This window comes from Sinocyclocheilus grahami, unplaced genomic scaffold (assembly GCF_001515645.1).
Source record: "Sinocyclocheilus grahami isolate Dianchi unplaced genomic scaffold, SAMN03320097.WGS_v1.1 scaffold62.1, whole genome shotgun sequence".
In the NCBI taxonomy this organism is placed as follows: Eukaryota; Metazoa; Chordata; class Actinopteri; order Cypriniformes; family Cyprinidae; genus Sinocyclocheilus; species Sinocyclocheilus grahami.
The window spans coordinates 231,090-246,390 of record NW_015505241.1 but is presented as its reverse complement, the minus strand read 5'-3'; the positions used below and the strand labels follow the sequence as shown (position 1 = coordinate 246,390).

At 39.0% G+C, this 15,301-nt stretch overlaps 1 protein-coding gene across 1 annotated transcript in view; it reads left to right on the top strand.

The window, feature by feature from the left end:
- Positions 1 to 6,011: 6,011 nt before the first annotated feature.
- LOC107584719 (myotubularin-related protein 13-like) overlaps positions 6,012 to 15,301 on the top strand; it is an 86,990-nt gene continuing 77,700 nt past the window's right edge. Inside the window, exons 1-3 of the mRNA XM_016271435.1 lie at positions 6,012 to 6,041; positions 11,206 to 11,316; positions 12,892 to 12,997. Coding sequence (XP_016126921.1) covers positions 6,012 to 6,041; positions 11,206 to 11,316; positions 12,892 to 12,997 — 247 coding nt within the window. The remainder of the gene's footprint in view (positions 6,042 to 11,205; positions 11,317 to 12,891; positions 12,998 to 15,301) is intronic.

Here is a 15,301-nt window from a genome sequence, read left to right as displayed (position 1 = left end):
AAGGAAGTTAAAATTTGACACGCTTTTTCTTTGCTAAAAGTGCTAATATACTGCAGTATCAGTTGGACAGATGAACAAGAACGATTGCTGGCGGCCTATTAAATTTTATCAGCCATGTGTATTTCTTGCAGACCTCACTACAGATCAGTATAACCGGCTTCAAACTTCTCAGCATCTTTTGAGATAAACTGTTGGACACCAACTGGATCAACAGCATCTGTTCTGCCAGTTTGCCAATTTGCAGTCTTATTCCAACTGCATGGACTGTTTTTATTGCCATGTTTGGCTATATTTATATTTATAAGTGTTTGCCAGTCATTTACTTCTGCAGTCACAGAGCATGAAGTGTAACAGTCATTAATTACACTGCATCCTGCTTACCAGGTCTTACAGGATGCTGGATTGTTATGAGTATATCATCATATCAACTGTCATTCTGATAGCACACATCGATTTTAATGAGCACAGCTGTGCGACCCTACTGTTATCCAAAAGCACTTTTTTGGATTTTATTAGGAGCCAAGTGTAGAAGGTGTGTAGCCCCTGTTGTTTAAATTGGCATATTGTTCTGCTTCCTCTGGCTAGGAGTCTATGGCAGCACCTAGATCTGTTTGGAGGAAAGTTGTAATTTCAGCATATTCGTATTGAATTTTTTTTGTTGCCACTACTGTTACAGTGTTTGGCCACTACTGTTACAGTGTTCTGTCCAATGCAGTGCAGTGATGTGGGACAGGTTTGGTCTAGTATCCCAAAGGTTGTAGGTTTAAATCCCACTTAAGGTCATTTCAGAGTTGTATCTCTGTTGTCCTTTGGCTCTTGGCATCATACTTACAGTACATATATTGCTGCCTCCATCTATATTTCTCCTCAGTGCTTTGCACTTCATTAGTTTTTGTGTGTCATGTCAATAAATTTTGCCACATTCATGCTTACTGTGCCTAAAAGTTTTTTCAATAGATGATGGTGAGATTCCGAGCAGCTTCACGATGTGCATTAGCCAAGCTACTCAGTTCAAGTTCATTCCACTGTAGACAAATGCAATGCTGCTGTTGTTTTTAAGGAGAAAAATTCAGGGATGCCTTCAAAAGAGTGGTGAATGCTCAAGGAAATTGGCTCTACAGCTTTGAATCATTTAGAATGTCGCAACAGGCTCTTGTTCCCCAGAAAGCAAGTCAGATGGGAACCATCACTCTTGTAGAGACCACTGAATGACATTTGCCTTTTTTTGAGAGTTTAATTATCAGCCAGTTCCAAGTGTCACCAAAACACTCTAGAGAATTCAGGGCCTAAATGTCATTTTGGAAAATGGGGGGAATTCCTCCGTATCCATGTAGTGATGTGACTCCATTTATTGCAGTATGTTGAGAGAAACATGCATACACTCTTAAAAATAAAGGTGCTTCACGATGCCATAGAAGAACCTTTTTGTCTAAATGGTTCCATAAAGAACCTTTAACATCTGAAGAACCTTTCTGTTTGACAAAAGGTTCTTTGTGGTGAAAAAAGAGTTCTTCAGATTATAAAAAGGTAATAAATAAATGGTTCTTTAAAGAACCTTTGACTGAATGGTTCTTTGTGGAACCAAAAATGATTCTTCTATGGCATCGCTTGAAGAACCTTTTGAAGCACCTTTATTTTTAAGAGTATACTGTTCATCTGTGTTGATTAATTTACTCATTCAACCTTCATAGTGAATAAATGTTTGTGGGATTTCCCTGCATTATAAGCGGGAAAATTATTTGCAATAATCGCAATCCTGTGCTGAAATTGAGGCCCTGGAATGTATTCTTTTAGTTTTTTTACCTGTGGAAATTATGACGTAATCATGATGAGAACCAGTTCATCACATCCCGACATTCCACATCTATTGAGAGCGGCATCCTAGTACCGGCAATGTGGCATTTTGTGTAATTAACTTAATTCAGTATTCAGGATGTGGTGGTCATCATGACTTAAACGAAGCATTTCAATGCTGTGAGTCACATTAATTTGTTAAGCTGGCCACTTACCGTTCAAATGCATAGAAGGTTAATTCTGCAGATTCACTATGAATCAGTCCGTTTACCACAAGCATCTACTTGGATGGCAGCATGCAGACTTACTGTCAACTTCCTGTTGCTTTCCTGGCTGAGTACAAATAAACCAAATCATGACAGGATAAAGAATGTGTAATTAAATGGTCAATAAAAGCAGGAATTATTTGCCTTTAGAGGCTGGTGGTTCCAGAAGGTTACAAAACTGTTTGGCACATCATGTCTTTGAGCTTTGATGGCCCCCAGCTGTCGGCTGGCGCTGTTCTCCTCTATGCGCTGTATGTCCACTGTCTCTCTATTGCTTTCGGTCTCTCAATTTCACAGTGAGACTGTTAATCTTCTCTATTTATATTGCGTCTTTTACTACTGAGCCTCGTGGGAGATTGAGAGAGAAGGCCACCCATGAAGAGTACTTCACTGTGTCATCAGGCACATTAAGACTGAAGCATCGTTCTTAATCACAGGCTCAGTGTCTTAAGGTCTCCAGAAAGGTCCTTTCAATTTGTCTGCTTTTGTCTCATCCTCACTGTTTTTCTTTGATGCGCTTATCCAGAGGTTCGTAATGCAGGGTGACTTCTTTCACGTAATGACCATGATAGCCCATTATCTTATTATGCTGTATGTCTCTCGACTGTTTTCCTTACATCAGTTTTTTTAGGAATGACTAGATGCTAGACGGTCTTTTGACCCAGCGAACTGCCTCCAAATTCCTATACTATTTAACCTAAACAATATTCAAAATTAGAGTTAGTGAGTCCCAACTTGTAGTATGTTGAAGTAAATATCCCAAATGTATCCAGATTGGTCTACTATTTCCATTGGAAGTTCGAAGTGTGGATCCGTGCACACTCTAAAAGCGAATAATATAACAATGCATTACGCTTTTGAGGAGGATTTGGGTCAGACTTACAAGCACAAATAAAAAGTGCCTAAAAAAAATACACATAACTATACAATAGTGTGGTTCATTAAAAATGCAATTATCACAAAAAGAGTACTCTTGGTCTGTTTAGTACAGTTAAAGGGTTAAAGTCATTGAGTTAAAGTCATTGAAAGTGCGAAATTCTCTCCATTCCATTTCACACTATTTAATAGGCTTGTTTTTATACGTTCATTGTTTTTAACGCATCTGCAGGGACCCAGCATTTCAGGTGTTGTGTACTTGCCTAAAGCTACACCATTAACCCACTTAATGTAAAAATCATGACACACTAAAATATTTTTTTCTTTTATCAGATTGGTAGAGGCAGCACTGGAATGTATTGTTCTTCATAATTGAACCAAATCCTCCCAATAATGTTGAAATGTGTTTCCCATCTGTAGGGGTATTTTAATCCTGTGCTCCCACTGATAAGATGTGGTGGATCTTGTGACATGTTTTCACTGTCTGAGCAAATCAAATGGGCTCCAGCACAGGGGGTTAGACGGCAGAGTTTGAGAGGTGGGCATCGTTATGAGCTTGCATGTCTGACGCAGACTCAAACGAGACAATTAGGAGCAGATTGTGAGCAGTGGGACGTGACTTGGGCAAAACCTCTCCTTATCTTTGTAAGATAATGAAGTCTCCATGTTGTTATGAATAGGTCACCCAAAAATTTAAATTTGCAGAAAATGTACTCACCCTCAGGCCATCCAAGATGTAGAGAAGTGTGTTTCTTCTTCAGAACAAATTAGCATTACATCACTTGCTCACCAATGAATCCTCTGCAGTGAATGGGTGCCGTCAGAATGAGAGTCCAAGCAGCTGATTAAAAACATCACTGTGATCCACAAGTAATCCACATGACTAAAGTGTATCATTTAATGTCTTGTGAAGTGAAAAACTGTGTTTGTATGAAACAAATCAATCATTAAAGCGTTTTATCTTTAAACTGTTGCTTCTAGCCAAAATTATGGTCCATAATCCATACTAATGCTTCTTCCAGTGAAAAGGTCCATCCCCCTCACATCAAAGTCCACTGACATATTTGTATACAACTGTTTTCATCTGAATCAGGAGAGAAATATGCACAGATCAAGCAAAGTGTTTACAAACAAAAACAGTCTAAAGCAGTTCTAAACAAATATGTTAGATTTTGATGTGAGAGGACAATAGGGGATGGATTTTTTCACTGGAGGAAGTGTTATTATGGATTATAATGGTGTTGGTTTAAAGTTAAAAATGTCTTTGTATTTGTTTCTTACAAGCACACAGCTTTTCACTTCACATTTCACTTTCACAAGACATTAATTGATGGACTGTAGCTGTGTGAATTGTGGATTATTGTGTTATGAATTATGTTATTATTGGTACTATCAACACACAGGAAAAACCTGCAAACCCTCATAACCTTCAAAAGTAGCAGTAGCTTTTCTAAAATAACAAGTAATTTGACTTTTTATAACTAAGCAAAGTTAGTTTATGTTGTAAATTATTGTGATGTGACTCCCCAAAAATCTTTTAATGCTTTTCACTTCATTATTACACCACTTAAGATTTTGTCTTTGTGTGTAATCTTGTTGAAAATGGTTCTTGTGGAAAATGAAATCTAAACCAAATGAATACAAAGAGTAAATTTCTAATAACCCTTAAACTGATTTAATTTTGATATGTAGTTTGTGACCTACTACATTTTTGCCATAAATTTATATTTTATCATTGACTTAATCCTCCCGTTGTCCCATAAACTCAGTTTGGGTTGTGCATGTTGTAATTACTGTGATTTATTTTTTTGCTGATTGCATCTTTGGACGTGATTATTTAGGAAATAAAATTTTTCCCAGTACTCATATGGAGACAATTTACACACATTTAATTCCTACACTAAAGTAGGACTTGTAATGTGAGCCTAAACGAGTTCAAATAGTATCTCGGCCCTTGGGACAAGACCCCTGCACAAAACAAACCCAAAACCTAGCCAGTTTCCAAAAGCAAAATCTATAAATAGACAAGCACTTCAGTTTTACTCCAGGTTCCCTTTGTGGTTTCATAACAGCCAGCATGGGTCACTCCTTTATTCATCATGCGAGCCTATGTTAACTTTCTCCATCCTTTGCGACACTAACTCTGTCAACGCGCTGTCACACTTTCGTCTGATAGGTATGCAGGACCCCCTAACTTAATTTGCTCCTGTTATCGTTTTCACTTGCTTGTTGAAAAAAAGGCAGCGCTGTTCGGCTGACCTCATGACCATTATCACATTTGATGTATTGAAGTGCTGTGCTGTTTTTAGTTTCTTTGTGGAAACCAGATCGAGCCTGAATACCGAGCGACAGTCACTTTATACAGACTAAGCTTGTCTACATAAGCTCAGCTTTATCAGTGATTCGGAGAACATGTAATCGTGTGATCTTTATGCATTATTTTCTAGTGCTCTCTCAACTCCGATATTTATCAGTGGTGAATAACAAAGAATTAGGAAACAGAGCCCTGCAATCCCCCATCAGACACTCTGTCCATCTCCGCTGAGGACACAGAGGATTTTCGGTGTTCGCTCTTTGCTGTTCTTTTTCCACTGGTCAGGCAGTAAACAACTCATCCACTCGTAGAGCACTACCTTTGGTCGCAAATCTAAATAAACTTGAAATGATGCTCTGTGAGAGAAGAATTTTAGATTCTTAAATACATGGGATGACAAGGACAATAAACAAGACACACCTGAACCAAATGACACAATCAAACATGAGGGAAAACGAGGTCACGGAGCACATGAGGGATGAAAACACAACAAAAACAGTCCAGGGGTGTGACAGATCGCCCCCCTCCCGGAAGGTGATCCGGAGGGCCAAGGCGGAGCAGACGGCTCCGGTGACCGAGGCGGAGGTGGGGATCTGGAGCGACAGAGGACCAAGGTGGAGCTGGAGGGAAGGAGGAGCCTGACAGAGCCAGAGGGACAGAGACGAGGTGTAGCCGGAGGAGTGAAGTTCCGAGGTGGCGGATGGTCGACGACAGACCAAGGCGGAGCTGGAGGGACGATGGAGCTGGTGGACTGACGGGCCATGGCGGAGAAGAGGGAGCTAGAAGCCATGGTGGAGCCGCTGGGTCAAAGGGCCGAGGCAGAGTCCGGGACTCAGAGGCTGGAGGCGGAGACAAGGGATTCTCCAGCCATGACGCCGATGGAGACTGGCAGACCCGCGGCAATCCCACCGCACAGATGGTGAGCAGAGGGGCTGCCAGGAAGCAGCGGTGGTGGAGCTGAAGAAACCGGGATGACAGGAGGAGGCAGGAGAGGGAGGGTTGGTGGGTGGGAGGGCAGACAGAGAGTTCAGACGAAGGGCGGGAGAAGAGCGGGCATGTCTGCATGTATATCCGAATTTGAATCCATTGAGCTCGGCTCACCCTCAGCCATGGTGCAGTGGGTGGAGCTTCCCTCCGCACTCTCGCTGTTCATAGCATTCTCCCCCGTGGCGAGCACTGTAGCCGGCACTCGCACCTGGTCTGACGTCACAGGCTCTGGCTCCGGGGCGATCCTCAGCACTGTCGCTCTCTCTGGCGATGACTCGTTGGTCGCGGCGGGCTCTGACTGTGTTCCAGATCAGGGGTTGACTAAGTTGGAGGGAGGCCATCATCCAGTGGTGTCTGGGGGGCTCGATGGCATGGTGAAGATTCGCCCCGATCCAGAACCGAGACTTCGGTGTTTCATCGTCAAATGGGCAGGACGCGGCGAAAACACTGAAGTCCCTGGCGAAGTTGAGTAGGTCAGGCTTAGCATGGGCAATGGAGATGAGTTGGGAGGCGTAATAATCCATGACAAAAAAACAAAAACTGGTAAAAATTTCGAGGACTTCTCTATTTCTAGGTCCGGTCTTCTGTCACATCTACGGTGGAATGAAACGCACAAGGAAGATAATGAGCAATGCAAAAATCTTTAATGTCCCCCTGTGGTGAAAATCAAGTTTTTTTATGTTGTTTATTTGTCTATGTGGTGTTCTTCATATGCTTTAAGACAAACCATGTGCTCTCCATACAACTGTAGTTTCCCAAAGGCAATCACAGAAACGCGGTTTGAAACAGCCTTTTTTTTACGTCACAAAATTTAATAACCAATCGTGTCAAGAGATCCTATCCTTAGCATATCATTAACTGTGCTACAAAGCAGAGGGACTAGTGAGAAGGCAGCCAGGTTAGTCCGGTAACAGTTATATTTTTTCTATAGATGTTTCGCCGACTGTTAATATTTCCCCCTATTTTCACGATGGCATGTGCTGTTAGCGCTTATTTATTTGTATTTAGAACCACTAACTTGAATAATAACCCGCGGCAGCAGTGTAAAAGTAGCCCGGAGTCAGACGCTCCTCTCCCGCATTGGCATCCGCACGTCACAGGCGTATGATCGTGGGCGCGATTTGGAATCACAAACTTGGCTGCATTTGAGTCTTCAAGGCATTTTGAGGACACACCATACAGTATCCACTGTAGTTGTCTGCTAGTAAAAACGGTTACTGTCACGAAGTTAGCCATCAGTCTCCTTGCTTATGTTGAGCATGCCAGCTTATTTCTGGTTCAAACACATATGGCTTAATTAAACCAATATTTCCTCTTGCCATTGCCATTGTATCGCGTTTACTACAGTTCAGTTAGTGAATCAGCAGGCGCTGGCTCATGGCTGGCTGGTGTGTGACTGAGTGGAGGCGGGGCTAGTTTGCGTATTCATAGATCTGCGTATAGTAAATGAGGCAAGGGTGTAGAGTTGCATTCAAGCTATTTTAAGGCATGAGAAAATTATTTTCACAAGAAAAAACATTTAAATATGTCGTTTTGATGATCAAAGATGAGTTTTAAAGGATAACATTTTTGACAACAGGGAAACTTTAATAATCCACAAGAGGGTAGATACAGGACGGACAGGCAGGATGCACACATAGGGACAAAGTAGACCGGACAAACACAGACTGCACAGACTAGGGCTTAAATACATAGGATGACGAGGACAATAAACAAGACACACCTGAACCAAATGACACAATCAAACATGAGGGAAAACTAGGTCTCGGAGCACATGAGGGATGAAAACACAACAAAAACCATCCAGGGGTGTGACAGTTGTCACAGAAGAACCACAGAAGTGACTTGTAAGTGTATTTTCAGACATTTAATGAGGCTTAGAGGTGGCACAAGTGCAATTAAATTCATGTTGAGGTTAATGTTTTAAATATAAAATTTTTAATATAGAAATATTAAATGATTTAAATAACAGAAAAGATACTTTAAAAATTAAACTAAAACTGCCAGTAGGTGGCGGCAAGTCACTGATTTTATCACTGAATCATTCATTCAATTGATTCGTTCGAACGGCTAATTCATTCAGGAATGAAGTAAACGGCTCTCTTTATGATTGGGACTTTGATTCATTGGTTCACACAATTCCTTCAAAACGCAGAAACTAAACACCGCTGTGTTGCTAGGCAATTATGTTGTTGTCAGACAATATGTCACTTAATATTAACTTCTTGTTTAATGAGCTGTTGTATTAAATCAATATCACATTTGCAAACTCCCTTAATAATCATTAAAAGCTGTCCCTCATCTTAGTTCATCGCAATCTCACTAAACTCCATTATAATCAACGAAGTTCCTTACATGAATCTCTTATTTACACTTTGTTTGTTATAATGAGAGGATACGTCTGTGACATTACTCAATGCTGCAAAAACACGCAAGTACGTTAGAACCTTTGAAGCTCCCTCAGCGCAAACACAAATATGCTGATCTGGACAGTTGCACAGGTGCTCCTAAATATTTTTTCATAGTTGCACGCAGTACTTTTCAGTCACAAATGCGACTGAAATAGTCGCACTGTAGAGCCCTGCATTGCTGTATGTTGCTCGGAAAGGCATAATGATTCTGTCATAGCTTTGTTTGAAACTATTTTTGTTGGCGAAATGGAGCAAAACATTCAATATTGTGTCTGAAACGCAGTTTATTAACCTGTTGTATAAAACCAATGCCACATTTGCAATTTTGCAGATATTCAGGGAAAAATCACTCTCATGCATGTGTGATATTGCTAAACTATATCATATGATATAAATATGTAAGACAGATTTATAATATATAAGACAAAAACCCATACAGGGGCATTTTATTGCCCTTATATCCTGAACTTTAGGGGCAAATAACTGCATTCTAATAGGCTGCATGATGTTGTCAGTTGTTGTCCTACGTCATGTTCGTCAGCAACTGCATGCAGTGTAAGATGACGTACAGATCTGAGGCTAGTGCATTTACTGAATTAATAATTTTATTGTTATTTTTTTCCATAGTTGATCACACCTAATTAACATGTCAAATCGACAGCCTTAATACAAATGCATATATTGTAATGTTATAATTGCTATAATAGTAGTGTTATGATTGTTTTTTGATAACGCAAAGTCAATGCCTTTAAAGTGCCCCTATTATGGGTAATGAAAGGTTCAGATTTTGGTTTTGGGAGTCTCCAACAACAGGTTGACAGGTATGCAAGGTCAAAAAACACTTTTATTGTCTTATAATATACTTTTTTTTTTTACCTTGCTTGCTCAACGACTCCCAAATTATTCACTCAACGATTCTTTTTTCCAAACCCCTCCTTTGCGTGACGCTAATCTGCGGTGATTGGTCCGATTGGTCTCATTTTCATTTCATCATGCCTGTAATGCCTGATAAAGCAGCGTTTGTGAGCGCAGTGCTGCTTTGTGTACAGCGTTACCGGGGAAACAGCTATTTTTACTGCTCCAAAAGCTGCACCTAGTGGCAAAGAATGAATTAGTATTTTCATTCAGACTAACACGAAAAGACCAACAAGTGGGCGGGCAATATGCTAATTTTTCATGTTGATGTCAACATGAAACGGCTTGGGATTCGTTTTATAAAGGACTCGTTTCAATGATTCAGAGTCGACTCTTTCTTTTGAGAGACAATAACTTTATACTCGGTGCGCTTTCAGATTTAAAACTTTTTAGGATGTTTTCATTCACTTAGAGCTCTGTTACACACTGCATAGGAGCTCAAAAGCAGGAAATCCTCTCATCCAAAGTTTTATGCAGACTGCCTGTCTCAATGTTTTGTACTTTTGGCCTACATTCATGAATTTGGCATGAGCTATGCCTGGAAATAAGTTAGTTGAGCAGTATTGCTTGGTGAAAAACAAATGTTTATGGTCACAGACCATATCCCTTAGTTTCTCATTGTACCCATTTAAGAGGGCACTTCACTTTTATGCCCTGCTAGATAGATAGATAGATAGATAGATAGATAGATATAAATTACATTTAAATAGTTTGTTCTATGAACATGATTGCTACCTTAAATTGTTCATCTTGTATATAAGACTTGTCAGACTTATGATTTTCCCTTGAGCATACAATAAAAAAATCTTTAGAATTTCATTGTAGGAGGGACCAGAATATGGACTAATTGACTGTAATCATTCACTCAGAAAACCTTAAAAATCACCTAGAACACTAAAGCAACACCCTAGTAACCATGCAAAACACTATAGCAACATCCTAGCAACCACCCACAACACTAGCAACACCATAGCAACCACACATAACATTAGCAACGCCCTAGAAACCACTCAGAAAACCTTAAAAACCACCAAGAAAACTATAGCAACACCCTAGAAACCACTCATAACACTTGCCACACCCTAAAAACACTCAGAAAACCTTAAAAACCACCTAGAACACTAAAGCAACATCCTAGCAACCATGCAGAACATTGTAGCAACACCCTAGAAATCACTCACAAAACTAGCAACACCATAGCCACAACACATCACACTAGCAACACCCTAGAAACCACTCAGAAAACCTTAAAAATCACCTATGACACTATAGCAACAACCGAGCAACCACCCACAACACTGGCAACCCCATAGCAACCACACATAACACTGGCAACACCCTAGCAACCACACATAACACTAGCAACACCCTAGGAACCACTCAGAAATCCTTAATATTCACCCAGAACATTGTAGCAACACCCCAGCAACCACCCACAACACTAGCAACACCCTAGAAACCACCCAGAAAACCCTAAATCACCCAGAACAGTATAGCAACACCACAACATTCACCCAGAACATTCTAGCAAAACCCTAGAATCCACCACTCACATTGACTCTTGATTTTTTTTTGTCCAGAAGTGTTTCACGTGTGTTTGTGTGTCAGGGACTAGCTGATTTTTTTTGTTTTTTGCTTCTAGGGCTGCTTGGGTCTGATCTACACCGTGTACATTGACAGTCTGAGTGTCCCTCTGGAAGGGCTGGTGGCAAACCTCTTCACGTGCTTGATCCCAGTGGCTGGAGGTTCCCAGGTCAGACATTACTTAACCAAAGAATTCCTCATCTGTCTCGAACCCTGACCCCTGTGGTTACTCGAGCGCACAGAGGGTTAGCCAGGGTTCATTTTTGTACCTGTGTACCTTGAAGAAAGCAGGGTGTCTCATATTGCATTTTGTTTTCACTGGAGATTCCCAAGAGGTAGAAAGGGCTTTAGGGGTCAGTGAGAGAAGCCCGTTGATTTGTTTAGAGCTAAAATATTACTAAATGTAGCTCTCATGTTCTGGTTTGAGCGCCACAGTTCTTCATTTTTGTGTCTCATTTTTCTTTTTGGTGTCTGATTCTCCTAAAACAGCAGATTTATCCCTAAAATTTATGTTTTCTCTTTAAACACGGTTTCTAAATCCACTCTTTATTGTACACTGCGCTCATATAAATCAAGCTAAATGAATAAATCAACAAATAGATATTGTTAAATGATCTATAAATTGGTTTCAAGGGAAATATATGAATGCAGACTGCAGAATTTTGCAGGCTGTCGTGTTGAAATCATGTTGTTTTTGATGTAATTCACCAATACATTTAAAAATTCCTCCAGAAACCATTATTTTTCCCAGCTGGATTGTGGCATCATGGTGATCAAACAGGGTGTAAGTTATAAACAGACCTCAGGAGAGGTATATATTCATCTTTCAGTGTGAGTCTAACTCCATCCGCTCCATCTGTTCATGAAACAGTCCATGTGCATCTTATTGGCTCTGTTTAATGCACGTCTGCTGTTTCTTACAATACAAGAGCCAAGATCTAAAAAAAAAAATAATAATAAAGTAAACCTGCTAAAATATAGAGAGCTGTCCACTTGTTCTATCGCTTCCAGAGGGTGTATGTATATACTATATATCATGAAAACATATTATATAAAATACAAATGTATATATACAATATATTAAATTATCAGATAACTCATAATTTAACTTCCCAGTTCACCCAATTATGGTGACTGAGCTGCAAGAACAGGTTATTTAGAGCTCTTTACAGTTACCAGCACATTAAGATTTGAGTGCCCATATTTCACAAATCAAACTTTATTTAGAGCTCAGCAACATGCCGTTGTTGAGTAACCCTTGCGAAAAGGTCACACAGGTCATTTATATAGAGTGTGTTTACAAATACAGTTGTAGAAACGGTCACACTTTAGTTCGGGGATCAATTCTCACTATTAGCTAACTTTTAACTATGACTTTTGCCCCAATAAACTTCTACTTTGCTGCTTATTAATAGTTAGTAAGTTGGCTGTTAGGTTTAGGTATGGGGTATGTGCTTTATAAGTACTAATAAACAGCCAATATGCTAGGAATATGCATGCTAGTAAGCAGTTAATAGTGAGAATTGGGCCTTAAAATAAAGTGTTACTGTAGAAACATGAAACCTTAATAACATTATAAGTGATTGTCAGTGAAACATAATCAAATTATTAATTAAAAATGTTTATTTTTAATATGCTTCAGTTGTGCTTTTTGTGTAGGTCCGAGCTATTATTTGGTATTCAATGTTAATGTATTTATCTTATGCATTTGTTCAAACCTGAAGGTTTGTGTTGATGTTTTCAGAAGCTCTTTTCACTGGGAGCGGGGGACCGGCAGCTCATTCAGACCCCACTCAATGACACTCTGCCAGTCAGTGGTAAAAGTGTAGCGCTCCTCTTCCAGCAGTTAGGTGGGTGTCTTTGACTTTTATTATGGCTAGGCCAATAGTAAACTGTATTCAGTGAATATTGTGTAGTATACTTCTTCCATGTCAGCTCTTAACTAGACACTTTTTTTTATTATTCCATATTTATGCAGACATCTCCTGTCCTTTATAGTTCCGCTTAATGTCCCTTCCTGTAAACATGTTTTTTTTTTGAGAGAACTCGTATGAGAATAATAGATGAGAACAGGCAATTGTAAAAAAAAATTGTACAATTTCTAGACAACTCAATTACAACTACAAACCTGCCTGATATTATATATATATGCTGTATACAGTGAATGTCCGCATATTAACAGTGGACATGTATATATGTATGTATGTGTATATGTATATATATATATATATATATATATATACTGTATATATATATACACACGCACGCACACACACACACACACACACACACACAGAATGGAATAACATGGGATGCAAAAAAGGTAATTGTGACTTTCAATTTTGAGAAAAAATGTCAGACTTGTGAGATAAAATGTTGCAATTACCTTTTTTATTTTTGTTTATTTTGTGTGGGGCGGAAAACAGCATTGTGAGATGTAAACACGAATTTGCAAGAAATAATTTAATATCTTAATTTTGAGAAAAAAGCCTGAATTACAGAATAAAAGTGCTCATAGCCAATATATATGTTTTTTTATTCTGTGGCTGAATCGTGTTCCATAAAACTACACCACAAAAACCTGATGTTCAGAATCTAATTCAAACCTGGAAATAAAGTTTTAGGATTCAGAAAAATTCCTAGGTCACAATCAATTTTGTGACAAGTAAAATCAAGTGATTTTGTGAACTCTTTGTACAGACTGTCAGAGATTTTGCTTCCATTAAAAAACAACCTGCTTTTTTAGATCATTTTCAAATCATGCTGGAGAACATGATCACCAGCATTACACAAACGTGTGCAGTTAATTTCAGTCATAAAATCAAACAGGAGACACGCCAAATACAAAAAAAAAAATTGTTCCATTTGACATTCAAAATGTGACATTCATGTTCCTTTTTCAGTTCAACTCTTTGACTCAAATCGATATGCTGATAATATAATTGCTAATTGTTAAAAGAATGAAGTATGTGAAGACATGTTGATAGATTTGTTTTCTGTTCTTGTATGAAAAATGTAAATTGTCCTGCGTGTTACTTGATGTAGCTCTGCTCTGATTAAGTCACATTGGCTGCACCTTTCGTTCTGTATGCAGAAGTACACCAAAACAACTTTTTCCACTCAGCAAGCTTTCACAGCCTATGAATGCAGTCAATGCACAGATGGTTTTTGAAAGGGTGCAGTGATCAGTCAAATGTGTCAGTTTTTGAAACACAAAAACAAAAAATAACTTTCAAGACATACACAGTTTTTATTTAGCGAGATGAAAATAAGTTGCTTATTTGAATGGTGTTGCATGGCAACCTTAAGTAGTGACCTGCAGAGGAATGTACTAATGGTGTGCGTGCTGTCCCATGTTCAGCTGGAGCACAAAGCATTTGGACAGATGTGCACGCATCACTTTGTAACAGATGCATTATGTCGTACTACTGTCCAGCTGCAAATCAGTCTTGGGCTAATTAACACCACATTCATGTCCTTAAGGCCTTTGTCAGCATGTAAGATTAGACTTTTCAAATTGAACAAACAGAGCACATGTTCTAAATCTAGCAAATAAAATCTGAGTATTTGATTCGGCACTCAGTATTTTCTTCACCTTGTGTTGAGCAACTGGTGAAAGGAGTTTTACCTTTTTCCCCATTTCCTGTCATATAATATTATCTGTGTTGTAATTATACTGTGCACTATTTTTAAGATTGGTCTTGATTTATTTTGGCAAGAATTTGACTTGAGCTATTCAACTTAGATGTGGGCTAATGTGGAGTTTTTCATTACAGTTCACTGAGGTTTTTCATTTTTTACGGATTTATGTAGATCTCTGATTAATGACACTCTTACTAAACAAACCCTTCAGAGTCTCTTTAGAAACCTGATGACCCTTAAAGCAGCGTGGGCTTTTTCTTTGACCACATGGCCGTCTCTAGAGCTTTGATATGAGCAACAGTCGCCTTGTCATCTTAAAGGGTGAATCTTACTAAGCCTGTCAAGATCATATTTCACTACAAAATCTGTCCCAAACAGGAAAAAGGACTTATGTGAAGAAAATTAAGAAAGATCCTTTTTTATATATATTTTTTTTTGCATTGGGACATTTTTTTCATTTGAGATAATTAAGAAAATGTCCAATCTGTCAATTCTCATAGCCTTAATATATA